The following is a 19,650-nucleotide window of genomic DNA, read 5'->3' on the forward strand; positions in this document are numbered from 1 at the left end:
CCGCTCTGATTCAAGGTGCTACCGTGTTCCTCCGACACGGATGCGCAGCCACGCTGGGAAGTGAGCTCCCATAACCAGTTCATTTCATTCACTGCCATTAGGAAACAATTTTTAGCTACCATCTGGAACTGAAAGCCTCAAAATACCACTGTAAATTCCCCAGGTTGCTAAAATTGTAACACCAGCGTGATTTTAGCGTGACTCTCAATTCAGTTTTAATTTTGAAAGTTTTCAGGGAACTGCTCTTTTCATAGCATCTACCCTCATTCATTCACACACCGAGTCGAACCTAATGCTAACAAGCGTATTCCTCAGTATCAGGAGTAAAAGTACTTACCAGTGAAAAAGAATGAAACGCTATTAAAGCTAATGGGTGCTGTGTCCATTTCTATCACTAGAGTATCTGACTTACAATTCTTAAGCTTTAGAAATCTTACTTTAGGGCTGTAAAATTATAAAAATCTGTACACCTTTCTCATTACAAACTAAGTTTAAAAAACTGAGTAACTGCCTCCAATAATCTCTGCCATTCAAAAACTTCACAATTCTTGGTAGGCCTTAGTAAGAAGGAGCACAGAAAGACAAGTTAATGAAGAATTACAGAAACGCTTTGATTTACTGCCTGTGTGGCTCTGCAGCCTAGGAGCTATGCAACATGACTCTGTGAGCCTCACAGTAACTTCAAAGCAGTGAACCGTCAGGACAGCTCAACGTATACACTCAATATTGTTTCAAAGAGACGAATGGAGGTCCAACGCTCCCGTTTCCTCACGTACCCCTTTGCCTGTCCAGACTCATAACTCTCTCTGAAGAAACAGGAAAGGAGGAAAAGGAGAAGATGGCAAAAGCAGTATATTTAGTATATTTACCTAAGCATCTTTTCTTTCTATCTCAAAACTCTGCCCAAGGCTAGAAGATTAACTGAAAATACTGTCATCTACAAGAAGAATGAGGTGTACTTAACTTCTTATGGAAAAGCAATAACAAAATCCAACTTATCCCGAAGCCAAGACACCAAGAGAACAGTGCTGAGTAGCAACCTGGGTGACCTTCCCACCACTATGTAATCAGTATATATATTTCTGCTATGGAAACATCACCAGTGTAGGCTACTGGAGCAGCTATTCTCAGCACAAGAAATTCACAGCTTTTTTTGCTTCTCAATTCCTGCTTGCATTACATAGGTCTTATTGCATATATCCATCCAGATAACCTGTAGAACAAGACTGAATTCCTCCTAGGCCTCTTCTCAATTGTTATCAGACAGATAGGAAGATATTAACAAAATAATCCTAATCTTTTTACGACAGTAACTGATTTTACTTCCGCTTTACAAGTCTACCAACATAATGGAATCTTGCAGACCAAGAAAAACCTTAGAAGGTTAAAGTGAATTCATCCTAAATAAAAATTTTGGATAGGGGAATTTAAAATGAGTTTGTCTTTATTAAAGACACTGAAGGATAGGGGTGGAAACCACGATAATTTTAATTGCACTGTGCAATTGAATCATGACAGGGAAAATGACATAGAAACAGTAAGAGAACAAAAACAAATACGTTCCTTTGTTGAAATACTATTTTTTCATTCTGCAGGTTCTAACCCATACAGGAACAGACTGCAGTCTCACTGAAGGCAATGGGTACCGAAAACAACTTACAACTTGCAGAAGCATTTCCCTAAGGCATATCTCCATTGCTGCTGATGCCAGGCAAAAATACCAGAGCTCTTAACTGAAAACAGAGACTTAAACAAAAGTAGCTTTATATTGATTCTCCGTGCCCTTATTTTTCTCACTCTTGACACTAATCAGAGATGGAAGGTCTGATGTCCTATAAACTCCAGTCCTCATCCTCCCTTGGCAAGACCTCAGCTCTGAGATGTAGCCTTCAAAGCTGAGGTTGCCTTCAGAGTCATCGCAGGAGCGGGTGCCAGCATCTTCCAGCTTGACTCCATCCACGTCGATTATCCTGTTCACAGGGAGCTCCTTAGGGGGCTTCTCGCGCGTGCCAGGAGGGTTAACGCTTCTGCTGGTCTTCGTTTTGTGAGAGGTCTGCTCACAAGCGTTTCCTGAAGCCTCTTGCGAATCTTTTCTCTTTTTGTGGTTTGCACCTAACAGAAGAATTAAAAAAAAATAACAGAACAGTTATATGTCTTTTAGTTTTTAGCAGTTTTCAATATTACAACTTCCTCTGAAGTATAGTGAGCTGGGATATTCCTCTGCCCCACCAAGGAGACTTATTTAGATACCAAGTAGCTAACTAAACACTGGATCTTAAAGAAGCATGCTATCTTAATCTGTATCTTTCTTAATTTAGCATTATTCAGCATAGATAAAACCCCCATTAAAAAATAGTTATTTACTATGAGTTTGCACACCTCTCAAACAAAAAATCTCACACCTCAAACCCAAACCCAAAGAAGAAGAATAAAGAACTTCCAGTGGGACAGACTGGGAGACGTTCCTTGATTTTAATTGACCTCCACTACCAGATCCCCACTGAGGTATTACTTTTACTTGGCTAGAGAGTAATCTTTTCCAGCAGATAAATCTTTTTTCCAGCAAATCAAAAAGATGGCATGAAGTTTGTGTTCATTGTAGTGAATTGCAATCCAGCAATTACGGACCAGCGTTTATAGGACAAGAAAATGAGAAATAGCTTAGTTTGTTGAAGAGACTTAAACACTCAAAAACACCTCAGTGATGATGCTGAGTTAAATGTGATTTTTAACTTTGAAGTTTCTCCTTGGAATAGCATTTCTAAAATCACAATTTGTTAGGATTTGGGCCTATTCTCTAGAACTAATCATATAAAATCATTGCTACCCCAAGTTTTCCGCATTCCCAGTGCTGCCTCTTTCACAGATACTGTAGTGGCAAAAAAAGCACCTTGGAATAGAGATATTGGTTTTGATATTCAAAGATTTGCATAAGATGGAAGATAAGAAATTTAAAAAAAAGTCGATATGCTTTAGCTAACACAAAAAATGACTTTCTCCTTAGTAAAAACAGGAACAATCATATTTAGAACGGGGATGGCTAGCTGGGGGGCTGGTTAACCCCGGAGGAAGGCCCTAAGCTCCAGAAAAACAGCTAGCTTCATTTCAGATATGACGCTCCAAACCCCAGGCACTTGCTACAGCAGCTGCAGCGCGGAGGGGAGGCCGGAGCACGAGCTGCTCTCTGCTTCGCACCATGTCTAGCAACACGATTTCTGTAGCGGAGGTGCCCTCACCGTAATGATGTAAAGTATGAAGTGGCAAAATTTGCAGAGAGCGCTAAATTATTAGAGCAACTGATATAACTACAAGAAAAAACAGAAAAACTTTCAAGGCACAAAAGTAGAGCTGAGACAGGGCTTCCATTTCACATGTAATCCTTTTTTTCCATCTCTATCAGCTAGGCTATTAAAAGATACCATTTTACGTAACATACCTTACCTACAATTTTTTTAAAACTTTTTGCCACAGTACACGTAACTGTCTGACTAGCACATTTAGCAGCACAAACCCATGAGACTTGTGTGGTTAAATCCCACAGCTAGCTTTGAAATCCTTTATTTGTATTTGTTTTATAAAGTGAACTGTACACTTCTGGCATTTTTAAGAAAAATAATTGTCAACATATAATCATCATAATCAAGAACTTTTTGATCTGGAGAAAGGGAAAAATGCATAGAATGGAAATTAAAAAGGAATAGAAAAGCAAATTTCATCTGTTTCATTCAAATCACTCTGAGGCTTGCACAAAGGTTAAATTTTTTATTAATGAAAATAAGTTAATATTCTAAGTGATGCAATACCATTTTAGTGTTTCAGCTATAGTGCAGCCTCGCATTAAAAATGTGGCTATTCCAAGTCAGTAATGCTTGCCTTTTTCATGTCCAAAGGAATTAGATCAAGCTCCAAACAATCAGCTGAGTAATTGCAGAGAGAAGGCAGAAAGCTTTCTCGGCCCTGCTAGCCCAGCACAACTCCAGCCTACCAGGCTGCAAGTAACCTTTAATGGGGCTATATTATCCTTCATGTTTATACCTTAATACTGCAAACAGAACATCAGCTTAATTTTAACTCCTGTTTGTATGGCTGCGGTGTAAAATGTTGTTCTTCTATCCTAAAATGTTTATTCTATATGAATGTACTGAATGGTTCTCCTGATCTTTTTAATCTACTGCTCTATGATGTCCTTTGAGAAAGATCTCTGATTCTTCTTTCATGTTGGCTTAAAAGAGATACTCTTTTTTAAAAAGCTGTATTAATGATAAATTACAACAAATAGTTTGCATTGACGGAGCATGATTCCTCTAGTAGTCTTATTATAAGAATATATCCTTCAACTGAACGTAAAGAACTTTTATGGTGGAGTAAGATATTGTAGTTTATTGACTTGAGCTGAGCTGGAACAGTTTCCACAGAAGACACGGTCCCCACTAATGGGGTTCAACTGACCAAAGTCCCTGAAAACTCCTGCTGAGGAGCACTATGGAAGTTGTAAGTATTACTGTATTTATTTAGTTACTAGGTCTTTCTATAACTTTCTATAACTACATATAAGAAATGCCACTGAAGTTTTGGGATGATGGTGCAATTGACTCCCCACATGCAGCAATTTGGCTTTCAAGTAGCTTAATACAAACTAAGCAGAAGCAAGACAGAACGTTAGTTCTCAGGCTTCACAGGACGCAAGACCATCTGAAGAGGAGTGGGATAGGAATAATTCATATTATGAGCAGTTTTTGCTATTAATGCCCATTGCTGGTGCAATCCCCCTGAAGCAGCTAATGAATTACTACCAGAGTCAGGACAGTAACCCAGAAGGCCTTATCTAAAATACTGGTTCTGAAGAATATGGAATTACTAAAGAATAACACTGTGCAGATGATTTCTCTTTTCCTGGCAGGGCAGAAAAATCCCGTCTCATCGATGTCACACAGGAAGGTGATTTCAGGAGCAGCACTGTGTAGTCACTGAAAAAGTAATTTAACATGCTGCTTTTTCTTGTTTTTCAAGCCAAAGCATTTACAAAGGAAGTATGAAGACTGTAAGAGATTCCTACAAGCAGCTTGTACAAAAGTGTATCCCTTCAGTTTTAAAATAGACTCAAGATCTGCATGTACTCAGTGCAGTCTTGTAACGGAGGCCTAAATGATGCCTACAAGAAGTCTGCACTGGTCTCCTTTCCATATTTGCTTGTTAAATAACAAAGATCTGAGCAGATTTAGCTATGCATGGTACTATTTAAAGTGTAGAGAGCTTCCACAGATAAAATTTCTCTTCATTTCTTTTTCTTGTACTAAAGGGATGAAAAAGTCCCTGGATTTCTCTGCAGATTGCTTTGCCTTGCACAAAACATGTCAGGAATGATATTACATTTTCCTGAATCTAATATGTCCAAGTTTCTAACTTCCAAAGGGCAAGAAAGCCTGTTCTTACAGCAGTAGTTGCACAGAATAATTTCCAAACAGACTGGAATAACATAATCATGTCTATAGGTAATCTTCAACTCGCCTGCTAAGCACTGCATAGAGCTCTAGGGGAATTTCCTTGTACATCTGATCCTGTTAATATGTTCCAGCTGGTTTAAAGATTAGATGATACGTGTCTTCTTCAGTCTTTAATCTGGAGAACTGCTGTTTTACACACTTGCAGCTAAATGAACACTTAGAAGGCTATATGTACAGGTCTGTATTTTTTAAAAGGTAATGATCAGGCAATATTTTGGGTGATCTCCTGCTTTCCTTTACCAACATTTGTCTTTTTCTGATACCTAGATTTTGTATATTACTTGTGTGATAAGGAGACTTACTTGTGTAAGCTTTCTCATTTTAAAATTCTGATTGTGGAAAGGTGTTTTTACATAGGAAGACAAAGGGCACCCAGAGAATTTTTTTTCTACTGTATAAAATCAAGCTTTAAGTAAGGTCTAAGCAAGATATCTACCTTTACCTCCAAGTAGTTTAAGACCATGGGAGCATTTGACCAAATTCTGGGCAGAGATCACCAAAAAAAAAAACAAAAACAAAAACGACCCAGAAATTTCAGAAAAGGAATTAACTATCCATGCAGATGATAGGGTCAAATAACCATAACTCTAATGGAAATGTCTTGGGTTTGTAGGTCCACCCACAACATCTTGCAATGGATGCAATGCAAGTGGTGATATTATTTCTATGCCATAATTAATAGATCCATTTCTTTTCAATGTGTAAAATTTTATAGTTATGATTCACTTCTTAAAGCATAATTTAGATCAGATTTAAAATTCAGCAGCTTTACTTCTAAGTGATTAATACGTGTTCTACTTCCATTCATACCATATTTCTAATTTTTATTATAAAAATAAGCAGATGTTTATTAAGTTTCACTGAGAGGAGTTATGCGTATTTGAAAGTCCATAATGAGTGGATTTCATATATGACATAAGGTTAAATTCTATTCCATAATTCTGCCAACGTCTGCCATTTCCACATAGACACCTGTTCCATATGGATTCATCATTTCACATAGTATTCTAGTTTTGCTAAAATTCTATTATTCTCATCAAAAGCATTTATTACATGCATGGCTCTGCGTTTTATTGGAAGATAATAAGGATACTCTGCTGATTGCTATACCATGCATTCAGCAAAGGTTAGAGAGAGAGAATCAGATTTTCAGTTAAATAGAATGAGCTGCAGGTTAATGTTTTTGTGCTGATTTACATCAGGTAAGAATCTGCTTGAAGTGTTTCCTAATGCTCATCTACAACTCATGTGAAATCACCTAAATTGCCAGGAACAATTTACCGGCATTTAGCACCACCAAAATTAAGCAGTCCAACATCATAGACGTGTGTTCTTCAGTGCTGGAGTTTGGGCAGATCCTGTTGCTGTCTCTGAATCAATACAACGGACCTGGGTTAAGATGGTAACGTGCTGGGTGAGAGGGCATTTATTTACATGGGAGTTGAAAAAGGAGCTTTGCTGAGGTCACCTCTGCTGTGGGTGTTCACTGTGATGTCCTGGAAAAATTTCAGGATCACTAACTCTATCCCCTAAGATACAAAAAATCTGGTACTTTCACTCTGGGAAAGATACTTCTCACTTCCTGTCCTAAACTGTTGTGAAACAGTACGCACTGGTCACACTGGTTGTTAAGTGCTTTTTACATTTATAAAGTGACTCACACTTTGGAAGGGAAAAGGATACTTTACATTTAAGATTTATCACTCTGCATGTTAAATACTTTTCAAATATATCCTTCCTTCTACCTCTAACTGATACAATGCTGAGGACGTAAAGGATTTAATAAAAGAACTCCTAGCTACAGCTAAGCTTAATCTTTTCAAAGGAAAATTGACATTATATGCTGTATTTCACTTGTATGATTAAATACCAACGGAACCATATGCTCGGTGCCTTCAAATTAGACTCTGTAACAGTGAGTGCATCAAGCTCGGAAATGGATTATTCTACCAAGAAGCAATAGTCAGCTTTGCTACCCTATCCACTTTTGTCCCGGGAAGTTCTGGAATACCTTTGTAGTGGTAAGTTTAGAAACCCAGGTGGGTAGGAATTCTTTCGTTGCTCTCATATAAAGAAGAACAAAGCACAAAAACATTATTTGGAAAGACGTTCTGAATGTTACCTAAAGAGGGAGCTTGCGCGACTAGAACTGCTCACAAGTGAAGCCTATAATTGAAAAAAGGAAACAGTGCAAACTGTTCGTTAGCGGCAGCGACTTCTTCCTTGCACGGTGACAAGAGCTGCAGTAGGCAACTGCGCACACTGTCGTTGAGAAGTCAGGAACAGCCCAAGAACGAGTAAGATAAAAAATTCTGAGTGCTGATCCAGACAGAGATGTATGTTCCCCAGTAACTTTGGGTAATTTCCTTAAACTTTCTGTTTCTCTACCACTAAAATTGAAATAAATTTCAACTGAGTATTTTCCAAATAATAGACATGGAGAAACACACCTGCAGTAGTCTGCAAGTATCCAGTCCTCAGCTTGATCTTCCAGATTTATTGTTAACATTCCTCTCTTTTTTTTTTTTTCTGTAGTTAGTAACACTAGGTTTAATTATTGCTGAGAGTAATATGTTGGGAAACTTATTAATGGATTGAATTACTTAAATCAGTTTAAATTTAATCTGCCATTATTTTTTTTTAATTAAAAAACTCTAAAATGTGGTTTAGCTGGGCTACCAGTTAGATTTGGGCTAATAATTATTAAGTCCTTTTCAAATGTAAGTAATGCTTTTGAATAGACCTGGTTTTGGCCTGTGTGCATTTGGTGCAAAGAAGAGGGGTAGTAATTTTTCTAGCATCGCATCCAGTCCGTGATACGCTTGTTAGTTCTCTCTACAACGTGTATCTCGCAGTTTGATTCAAGTGAGCTTACACCTCCAATAATTATCCTCAAGGCCTTCCTCACTTCCCAGCTGTTATTCTTAGCATAAATCCCTCCTTCTCCTTTATTTATCACCATCTCAGTCATGCACTACATGCAATCCTCCCAGGTAATCACGAGTCGCTGACGAAAGGATGAACACATTCTGGCCCGAGTGTTATCGGCCCCCCAGGAGCACCTCTTTGTATTGGTACAGAATCCAGTTATCTCCAATACAGTGGCATGTAGCCAGAAAGAATAGAATTACCTTCAGGACAACAGCCTTTGTTAAAAATAGTGATTTACATTACTTTTACATCTTTTAATCATAATCCCTTTCTCTTCTTAAATTTTTCTTTCATTTAGGTTTTCATTCTTGTGCTTAATTTATATAGGAAACACCTCTGGATTTTCTCTAAAATACGCTACATGAATAACAGACTATGAAAAATATTAAATATATAAAATTATAGAATTTATTACAAAAGTAAGGCTTTATTTTGCATTCTTTTTTGAAGTTATATTTACAATATTATTTAGTCTCTTTACCTATCACAAACTTTACTACACTTGGAATTCATTACCCTTAAAACTGAAAAGTTTAGTAGCCAAAAAGCGAAAGTCACAGAAATATGGCTGACAGGATCAGATGTTTATCCCTTCGCTACAGTGTACTGCAACCTCTCTGTGAATAATAAAATACAGCAGTTGGGAATTTTTTATGTCATTGAGAGCAACTGCCAGCCCCAGGCTCTGAGTCCACCCTGCATTTGATTTCTGCACAACTAATCTTTCAACGAGAAAATCCTAACATGGGGACTAACTATCCAGGATCCGAAAGAGTACTTTCCAATACGAAAGGAAGCAAGTTTATTTTGAGGATAATGCTGCCCATCTACTACAGAAACGTACCTTCAGAAATATTGCTATTGTCAGAAAAAAGTGATATCTTCAGAAAAAAAAAGTAACCCTTTATATAGTCTAAATTCGTTCTTTACCTTTCATAGCCATATTACTTAAACGCAGTTCCAGAGAGTTCGACATTTTTATTTTTCCTAGCTGACTCTTTTATCTTAACCAACAATATTATGTACCTATAAAAGGGAGTTTTGAATAAAGTTTTTATTGCAGTGGATTGCTGCATCCAAAATGTCTACACATCTGCTCAAAGCAAAAGAGTCCCTTCCTACCTGGTAGGCAATAATTCGATTGACTGTAATTTCATCTTAAGTATATTTCTCATCCTAAATGCATAAATTGGATTTTTTTGTAATAAAAGAGGGAAGAACAAACTGATGGAATCAAATCTGTAGTCTGTGTACCTTCAGTCCTGATTACTGCAAATTATCCTACCTAAGCATGAAAAGATTCCTCCTGAAAAAGACCAGTTGCTAACCCAGACTAAATGCCTGCCTACTTCGTAGCAGATTCAACAACCACAGTGAAAAAATCACTGGCCACAGTGGAAAATCACAGAATAAACAGTCCAGTTCAAGGCCTCTGTCCCAATATTTGCAGCTTGAGAAGGGACCATGGGTTTGAAAACCTGCCTCTCCCACTGACAGATGTTCTTCACCTGGATAACGCAGACACCTAACCACCTGGGAGAAACTTATGACTATGGAGGGCAGCATCCACAGTACCGAGATTATACCATGCAGTTTAAAAAGATTAAAGCCAATAGTTAAAAATTAATAATTCAACACTTTCAAAAATCAGTGCTTCACTTCAAGCCAATTGTTCCACATACTAATTAGTTATTTCTGCCACAGACAGGTACTAAGAGCAGTATATGTAGAGATATGAAGCAAGCACAATTCAGGATTAGCCTTCTGATTCCGGAAATCCCTGATTTTCAAAATGGGATGTTTGCCAGAAATAGTAGGCTCACTCAAAAATAAAGAAATTTTCTCTTGATGAGTAGCACAGTTAGAAACAAAGATTCTTATATTATAAGCTTATTTAATAATATACTCTTTATAGCTAACTATCAGGACAGTATAAACATATTTGTTTTACTTCACATACTCAAGAAGATTAAGACCTGTAAGTGTTTGAAAAATTGTTCTCAAAAGCTCTGAGCAGTGCAAACTTGATATGTCAGTTATGCTATTTTCCATTATTCACGCTTTGCTTTCTAGAACCTCAGATGAAAACGCCTCAAGAGTTGCCCCTTACCGGGAAACACCCACGGGAATTGGCCTGGCTTTGCTAAATCACCCTGCGCCTCGGCGATCCGGCCCCTGCAGGAGGTCTGCGCACCCGGCCCCGGCACGGCCCCGCTGGCTGCAAGCGCTGGTCACCCCTGCCCTTCTCCCAACATACAGAAACCCAACAGGTAGCACAAGCAGACGTGGCATTTGCCTATATATCAATTTCTAAACAAGGTCACAGATCACTTCAATTTACACAGTCATTAACTTCTGTTGTTTCCCCTACATTTTAATTTAATAAACCAATTAAATAAAATGCATTTTCCATTGATAGGAGATTATGACTGGAGAACCATTAAAGCACTTAAAAAAGAAATCATTATTAATAATTTAGTTTTTTAAAAATTGATTATTGACTGGAGATGGTATCCAGCATTCCTTGTTATAATTACTATGCATTACTGAACAGGCTTTACATGCAAACTCCATGAAATCATGAAAATAGGAAAGTTTTGTTTCAGCCCACTTGTTCACATAAAACCAAATTAAAAACAGTGGGCTTTTTTGTAGAATGTAGTTCCTATAAAATAATATACTGTGAAAACAGTGTAAAATAGTTAGTCTATGTAACAAGATTGTAGCAATGAAGGAAGGTGTTTTACATACTTTAAAAAAAAAAAATTCCTGCAAAAAAGATAAAATCTGGTTTGTCACAAAACCAAGAGAAACTAAGATTTTAGTTTTGCAGAATAGTTTCATTTGATTACTTAAAGGTCTCTCACAGGTGACTATGGCAGAAAAATAAAACACAATCACCAGTACTTGGAGTACATGAAATTAAAATCTGTAAAAAAAATTCTAAAATAATTCAATATGTAGGATATTAGTTATCTGTTGTGAAACAGTTTGAATGACTTTAAAATGGGAACTTCAACAGGGACTTAAACTGCTTCACTTTCTTTCATGGAGGCTCACAGCTGTGTGGGAATGCCGTGACTTTTGGAAAAATGACATTTGCAGTCCTCAGACCACGGCAAGGCCTAGATGACAGTGCCACAAGCTTTTCTATAGTTTTATTTTATTAGGTTTCACCATATCATTACGGAGGACCACGTCTAAGAACAAAAAGAGTAGTTCCATCTCCAGCGCCCCACCAACCCTTCATTTCTTAGGCAAGACTGCCAGATAAAGAGGTTGTTATATTGGTTACTCCACACCAAAGGAACTGAGATCACCAGCTCATTTTTTAAAGACCAGGGGAAAATTACTTTAGTTTAAAATAAGAAGAAGAGTAATGAATATAAAGTTTAGCCCAAGACCCCAAAGACAGAAAAGACTCTCCCTTCAGGAGTTCCTGTTATGACTCATTTAAAAGAAATCTCCTGTCTTATCTGCCTTCTGGTGCACATGTCAATGCGATGAATTTCACATGTGACCTATCAGCATCTCAAGACAGCATTTGCCCTTTGATATTTAAATTATTAACAAATATTAATTTGTCATCTTTGCCTCACAGTAATTGCTAGTTCATACCTGTTAATCTGTTTGTTATTAGAAAACAATTTTAATCAGAATTCTTGATCCAGGAGTGAGAGAGTTTTTTGTTTTAATATTTTTTTAATAATGAAGAAAATCAAAGCTTAAAACCAGTTTGCATAACTAGGTCTAGAATTTATTACTCCTGAGAGAACAAAGATACAAAATACATGTGAAAACTACACAAAGATTTCTACAAAGTAAAAAGTAGAAAGTGAGAAAAGGGAAAGCTACAGTTCAGTGGTTACACAGAAACGTATGGCATGCATTAAAATATTGTAAATTCATGAAGTTTTTTAAGTGCAAATGGTTTTTTTAACAGTTCTCACTGAAAAAAATGCAAATTGATATCTATGTTGTACACTTGTCACATTATCAGAAGGACACCAACACAAATCTATGCATACACACATCAATAGGTCTGAAGTACATTTTGTGGTTTCGTATTTGTAGGCACTGGTTACAAGTCTGTTCCATATTCAGTTTCAGAAATTAAAGTGGTAGCGTTTATAGAACATTGCTCAAATACTACTAATAAAGGAATTTGTTTTTAAAATACCAAGAGGATGAAATAATTTGCATTGCCATTTATAAGCATCCAACAATCAAAGAAGTATTTACAAATCATCAACCATACAGATAAAGAACAGTATCAAATACTCTGTGTAAAAAGATAAATAATTAAAATGTATATTCCCACATCACAAAGAAATGTGATCATACAAATTATGGCACCATGTGTGTGAAACATCAAAAATAAATGTAGCACATAGATACCTCTTCTTATATTTTACATTAAAATGTACAGTACAATGACTGTAAAATGTCAATGTCACAACACCCATCATCTTCAAACTCTTGTTTCTGGTAATGGCAATTATTATTATAGTCCGTGTTTATAAAGAAATTCCACACTTCACTCTTGGGCTAATATTGCTCTGTGATATTGCTAGACCGCGAAACTTGCATCCTGAACAAATTCACGTATTTTCTTTAAAATGATCTAATAGAAAAAGCTATTTCACATGTGAATATTCTGGGCAAAGGTGTGATAAATGCAACCTATTACTCTGGGTAGCAAAGTATGGATTAAAAAAACTAGCATTTTTATTTTTAGTCACAAATATCTAATTTATTAGAGAAATATTTTTTAAAATTAAGGCTTAGCCATTTCAAATTTTAATCATAAACAGTACTGCAATTTTCAACACATAATTAGTGTTCCTGCTAAAGCACTTAAACTTCCAGGCCCTAATCATGTATCTCATTATGACAAATGGATCGGAAAATCTGGAATGCACCAGTGTTGTGCAGCTCAAAATGCTGATATCCTGTTCTGTACTCCCTGGGAAAGAATAAGATAATTACAACATATGGATGTATTTTAAAGGTTTGTCTGCACGTGTCCATTTTTGGCCACATGCCAAATCCAACTAAAAGTACATTTTTAAAGGCAACCAGAAATATTACTGTTAACATAGACTAAGGCAATGAAAATCTTTTTTTATAAAAAAATTAAGGTGCAAAGAGAGTTTTCTTTCTTGTTTTAATGGGTGCCAAATACTGATTAACAGTGCCAGAGAAAAGTAGTTTTACATGAAAGGAAAGACTATTAAAATCTAGAAATACCTGAATTGGATCTTTCATATCCAGATTTTTCCTGATTACCTGCAAAAGGAGTTGGGGGTGGATAGTTGGCTTCTGTGAGCTTACTGATGTCTGACGGTGGTGTTGGCGGCGGCGGTGGCAGCAAAGTGCTGTTAGGGCTACTAATATCTCCTTCAGCCACAAGAGTCAAGTCTGCCACATTCTCATCATCTACCATCTGTATGCCTTCAGCTTGTAATTCTCTTGATTGCCTTTTCCATATTGTTGTACTGTTTTCCTGTGCATGTGGAATTGGAGACAATGTGGTACTAAAAGGAACACTGTAAGTCTTCTGACTGTTGACTGCTGTCAAAGCAGATTTATGTTTATTTTCCGAGTAACCCATTTTCTTAACTGAATTTTCATTATAGTTTTGTACAGACTCCAGTTTTCCACTTGGTGATGTACATCCATCCTTGCCATCATTTTTTGAAACTCTCTTGTTGAGGCCTCTAGGGCCTGCTGGAGTAGATGAGGATGGTTCTGGTCCAGTGGGTGGTAAACGAAGAAAGTCAGGCAGAATAAGGTCTTCTTTCCTTAGCAGTCCACGTTGGTCATCTGCTCTGTTACTTTGAGCTTTGGATATGAGTTCAAAAAATTCTATTGGGGAAAAACCCAAAATTGACAAGTTTTTGTCAGAAAGTGCAATGCCATTAAAACGTAAATTTTCAGCACATTTATTTTCCATGAAGATCTTCAATTCTTTCAATGCTGCCTTGAAATAAGATCCCATGTTAATTAGGAACTTTTTCAATTGCAGCAATGTTCACTAGCATCACTATAATTAAGACCATCAGGATTGCTATTGTAAGAGGAGTTTTGCAGTTTAGAACAGCTGCAATTCACTGAGCCTTGAACAAATCTTCTATTTTTATTTCCTATTTTATGCATTTAATAAATCTTTACACACACAGGCTTTTTTAATTCTTTATACAAAACAAGGCTCTGGTCTCACACTGACAACGCGTGCACTTCTTTATATTCTGGATGGGTTTTACCCATCTTAACTCAAAAATAGCCATGACATCTGAAAGTTCATAGATTCAGAATGTTGAAGACTTCCTTGTTATACTGAATTTCTCTCAGTTTACTAATATTTTATCACAGTTTTAAATTCAATTCATAGTGTAGTTTTAATCCAGGATTTTATCATCACAGGGCATGATCAGATGATGATTTAAGTAACCCCATTTTACTTTGCTCTGCAGTGAATCAATAGCACATAAATAGTCAATAACCATCAAAGGAGCCATTACTAAGAGTGATGGGGCAGGGCTTTTTTATGAAGTTTTTAACACAATTAGAAGCGATTTTCTGATCATGTCCTTAGCGATGTGCAATAGTTTAATATGTTTCTATATATATAAATAATACTTTTAATAATTCATCACTCTGTGGAGAAAGCCTCAAAACTTGGCAACAAGAAACTTTTCAGTCATAAGCCAAGAATTATACCACTCCTCAAAAAAGAAGCATTGGAAAAATAAGCTAATTCTTTGGTACCAATCATCTAAATATAAAAAAATATGTAACTCATAATATAGGGTCTCTGCATGTCCTCATTTTTCAAGAAAGGAGCACTGAGACTATGCAATATTAAAGGTGTTTAAAAGGTCATCTCCAACAGATGAATCAAAATCAATACTTTCAATCCAGCTTATAAACACTGTTTGAAGCAAAAGCCATTACAAAAAAAAGCACTGGATATTAGCATCAATTTTAACTTAGCATAATATAAAGTCATACACTTACACTTGTATTGTATGACCTTATTTATAACCCTCTAACCATATTTGGCAGGTTCTGCAACATATTTGTGAAAATGATTTTTTAACATGCTTTGTCAAATGCCATAAAATCTGAATGTGCCAAGATGGAAGCTTCAAAATGCTTCTTATTGCCAAAGTTTTGCAAAATGGCAGGATGCATATTAAAACATGCAACATTCTGAAATGTGTCATACAAAAATGTTCCTTTCTGAAATTTCAAACTTCATAGAACAGGTTTTTCATTAAAAAACAATCTACAACATTTGATAAGTATTTTCCAAACTTGGACAAATTTCACAAAATTCAAAATAAAATGTGAAAGCCTCGCATTCTGAAGTTTTCAAATTATGTTAATGATTTACTCAGCCCTAGGAAGAAAAATGAAAATATTAAAATATAGAAAACAAGTTAACAAAAGAGCAAGCAACAGAAAAAATAATTTAAAATACACTAATATTTTGTAATAACACTTACATGTTAACAAACATCTATTTTGCAATAAAGGTTTTAATTATAGCATTTTTCTCATTCAGGCAGTAGACACTTATTCATAGATAAAAATTAATATGCTGTATAACCATGCATAACTAGACTTTGGATATGCATATTTGGTGACATCAGGGGAACATTTAAATCTGTGGGTAAAATATGCCCTTTGTGTTTTCTGTTGGGCAAAATGGGGAAGCTGGCAAGACAGGCAATTGCTTCAGTTAATCCTCTCGGGCAGAGGGTAGTGTGTCAAGATTTCTACAGTTACACAGTTAGTATTCCTCCTTCTCCCATGGATATACTTTCTGTGAGGAAACAAATTCATTCAAGTTCATTTCCAGTGATATCACCAAAACTAAAAAGATGTAACTGGAGGTAAAAGTATGACTCCGAACAGAAAAGCTTACCAATAAAGCCTTTGCCTATCTCTGCTTCTAAGCACCTTTTCAGATCAATTACTGAATGTAAACCAATCTCACTCCTGCCTATCGCATCTCCTCCACAGTCATCAGATTGTACTAACCTGGCTATCATACACTTTAGCTAAGTTTTTCAAAAACTCTCACCTGAGTCAGTTAGGGCCTAGCCGACTGTTCAGGATGCCTTTCGGTGAGCTACAGAATCTCACCCACATAAGGGGCTTTTGAAAGGTGAACAGAAAGGCAAGTTTTTACCTGGCTTGTAAAACTGCAAAGGGTATCGAATAGGATATTCAAATGTAATTAAGTAACTAGTTCCTTTAGATTTCACCAGGAGTCAGGTAACTTTCGCACCTGAAAATGCCCCTAGGCACCTCCGTATATCTTTAGGTGCTTAACAAATTCTAGTGTCTAGCTTTTAGGTGTTCTTAAAATTTCACCTTCAGCTTTAAAACCTTTACAGTTCAAACATAATAGCAAACAAAAATATAAGGATCATGACTATGATTTTCACAATGCAGTATTAGATAGATGGTATCTTTTCCTACACAGAAATAGAATTACCATTTTTTCTAGAATATTTACATTATTACATAAACTAAAAAGTTCACATACCCTCTGCTTCATCCAAATTAATTTTCTGACATTTTTTTTTCCCAATCTTTGCAATAGAGTCTTCTCTCTTTGACAGCCGGACATCCCTAGCATTTTTTCCATTTTCGCCTTTCATTTTGATAGAATTAGACTTTCCTAGAGTTCTTCCCTCTCCCTGTATTAGAAGGAAAGTTAAGGTACTACTTACATTTAGGCTCTATCATTTGTACATAATCTAAGTCAATAGAAGTTATTCTGAAAACCATTTCTCCAACAACACCACAGCAAATAGTTTAAGCTTATTATTGCTAAAAAATTTTGCCACAATACTCCCCGAAAATGCATATACAAATATAATACTTACTCTGAAAAATTCACCTTACAGAAAGGCCCTTGAATTTCAGAGTAATTCAAACATTTTTAATAAAGATAAACCAATGAGACAAGAAATAACAAATATAAAACAGTGAAAGAGCTGTCCGATTCATCATGAAGACAAAATTCCCACAGATAAAGGCTGATGACAGTGGAAAAATAATGGATGAATTCTAACTATACTCAATCTAGTTACATAATCTGACAGATTCAAAATCATGGATGAATGCAGCTTTTAGTATAGGATTCCAGTAGAAAATAAAAGATGATCTAAGGGACAAAAATCATTGCAGAAGACTTACAGTAGATACTTGATTTCTTGAAGAAGTAGTTACAGTTGCACTCTGTTTTACTGATGCACCTTTTTGTTTATCTGTAAACACTGAACATAAATATACCTTCTATAACTATAAATCTGTAATTTTCCAAATAATTAATATTTAAGTGACAATGAAACACAAAACAGATTTATTTATTTTTTTGCTACAAAATTTCCCAAAGGTGTATCTGGAAAATAAACAGTGATCACAGTTGACATTTCCAACACTTTTCAACCGAAAGCTACCAGAATCTCCCACTCATCTTCAAATTTTCCTAATACTGGAAATGCTTATAAATTTTAAAGATTTTGTAGCTCCACTTAAATTCTTCTAAATTTTCTGTTGATTTAGGTCAAATAACTTTTAAAAGCTCAGCTAATAACACATTTTGTAATTCTCAAATTTAGAATACCCAGCTTAAATGAAAAAAATAATAATTTCTTTTCATCAGAAAAGGCCACTGAAAGGTCACACTGAATCTCTTCTGTTTTGTGCATCAATTGTTTCCTGGACATTGCCATATCCTCCTTGTCTACTGGTAAGCAGCTAAATGGCTCCTTCAATTTACATCTGCCTACAACAAATATACTGACCTAAGCCTCGAACACATAATCCTGCCCCTTTTTCACTGATATGCTGCTGCAGAATCAGCCCAGCATTAGAATGATCCTCTATGATTTTGGCTTTTATAACAGCTGGGAGCACATATGATTACAATTTCACTTGTAATCCTTAAACTAATTATCTTTGAGCATATTTAGATTGATAATCTCTTTTCGAAATGACAATTGGTTCTGCTTCCTGGAAAAATGACAAATCTGATTCTCCTCAATAATTCTCCTTTGCTCAAAGAGGATCTCTGCTCTAAGTCAATTTAATTTAACCAAATCTAATTTCATTTTTAAAACTAAGTGTTCTGTATCTATAAAAATAGCTCCTAATGAAATTGAACCTTTACTCCCAAGGCTGCTTACATTAATCTAGCACATGTTAATTGTGACAAAAGATTGTCTTCTAGCTGTTCAGAAGTTGATCTGAAATGAATTGAGTTTAGTTCAACTTCTATTTTACAAATGCTTTTGTCCAGAGAAATCACAAATTATATCCTTTTTGGTATTATTTACAGAAATCATAGCTTACAAACTGGAGATGTGGGCTCTGCTACTTTCTCATGTTAAGGAAGGGGTTTATCCCAGTAGTGTGTATATAGTTGCTGCCCAAACTGCATCTGTCCTATGCATGCAGAATGTCTTTAATGAATTAACTGCCAAATTCACAGAAGTTATTTGGCATTTTATTCTCATTATTATCACTAGGCACTATGTCTCTAGATCTGCGTATGCATCTAAGCTTCAATGCAAGTAGAATATTCAAGTTACTAGTTTTTATAATATCAAGTTATTATATTAGTATAATATGCACAAAATTTCTTAAAACAACAGTAAAGTATTTGGTATTGATAGATGAATTTAAACTTTAATCTTTAGAAACTGTACTCCATTTTATTTAAAATATATATGCTAGATGTGACATACCCAATCCTAACCCCCATTTACCTCACTTTTGCACCCATAGAAGAAATTAATCAAATTCAGGCTTCATGAAACTGGTTTGATATCATAAATAAAAGCTTTTTTGCCAACTTACCTCTACCCTTTGTTGGCTCTTTTTCATCTAGAACAACCCGCTGACCATCCAGATTAGATATAGGGACACCAAGATCAAGTGGTTCCTGCTCACCATTCTAAAGTCGGATCACAGTTTGTATATAATAGAGAAAGAGCTGTTTTCAGAGCAACTTTATGCAGTCTGACACTTTTTAACAGAAAATTAGCAAAGTGTTTTTACATAGTGTAGCACCAATGAATCCTTCTTCTACCTTTCCAAAAATGTTTATTCCAAGAGTGTGTAAAATTGCCTTGATTGCAATGAATATAACCCATTCATGTGAGAAGAATGGTATTCAGGGGAAAAGAAGATA

General features: G+C 35.8%; 1 protein-coding gene across 1 annotated transcript in view; it reads right to left on the reverse strand.

Annotated features, from left to right (window-relative positions):
• Positions 1 to 1,470: 1,470 nt before the first annotated feature.
• Positions 1,471 to 19,650, reverse strand: part of RGS12 (regulator of G protein signaling 12) — an 85,668-nt gene continuing 67,488 nt past the window's right edge. Inside the window, exons 13-17 of the mRNA XM_013960057.1 lie at positions 19,317 to 19,413; positions 17,652 to 17,731; positions 16,996 to 17,149; positions 13,686 to 14,303; positions 1,471 to 2,112 (exon numbers count right to left, since the gene is read on the reverse strand). Of these exons, the coding sequence (XP_013815511.1) occupies positions 1,748 to 2,112; positions 13,686 to 14,303; positions 16,996 to 17,149; positions 17,652 to 17,731; positions 19,317 to 19,413 (1,314 nt within the window). The 3' untranslated portion in view covers positions 1,471 to 1,747. The remainder of the gene's footprint in view (positions 2,113 to 13,685; positions 14,304 to 16,995; positions 17,150 to 17,651; positions 17,732 to 19,316; positions 19,414 to 19,650) is intronic.

This window comes from Apteryx mantelli, chromosome 5, assembly GCF_036417845.1.
Source record: "Apteryx mantelli isolate bAptMan1 chromosome 5, bAptMan1.hap1, whole genome shotgun sequence".
NCBI classification, from domain to species: Eukaryota; Metazoa; Chordata; class Aves; order Apterygiformes; family Apterygidae; genus Apteryx; species Apteryx mantelli.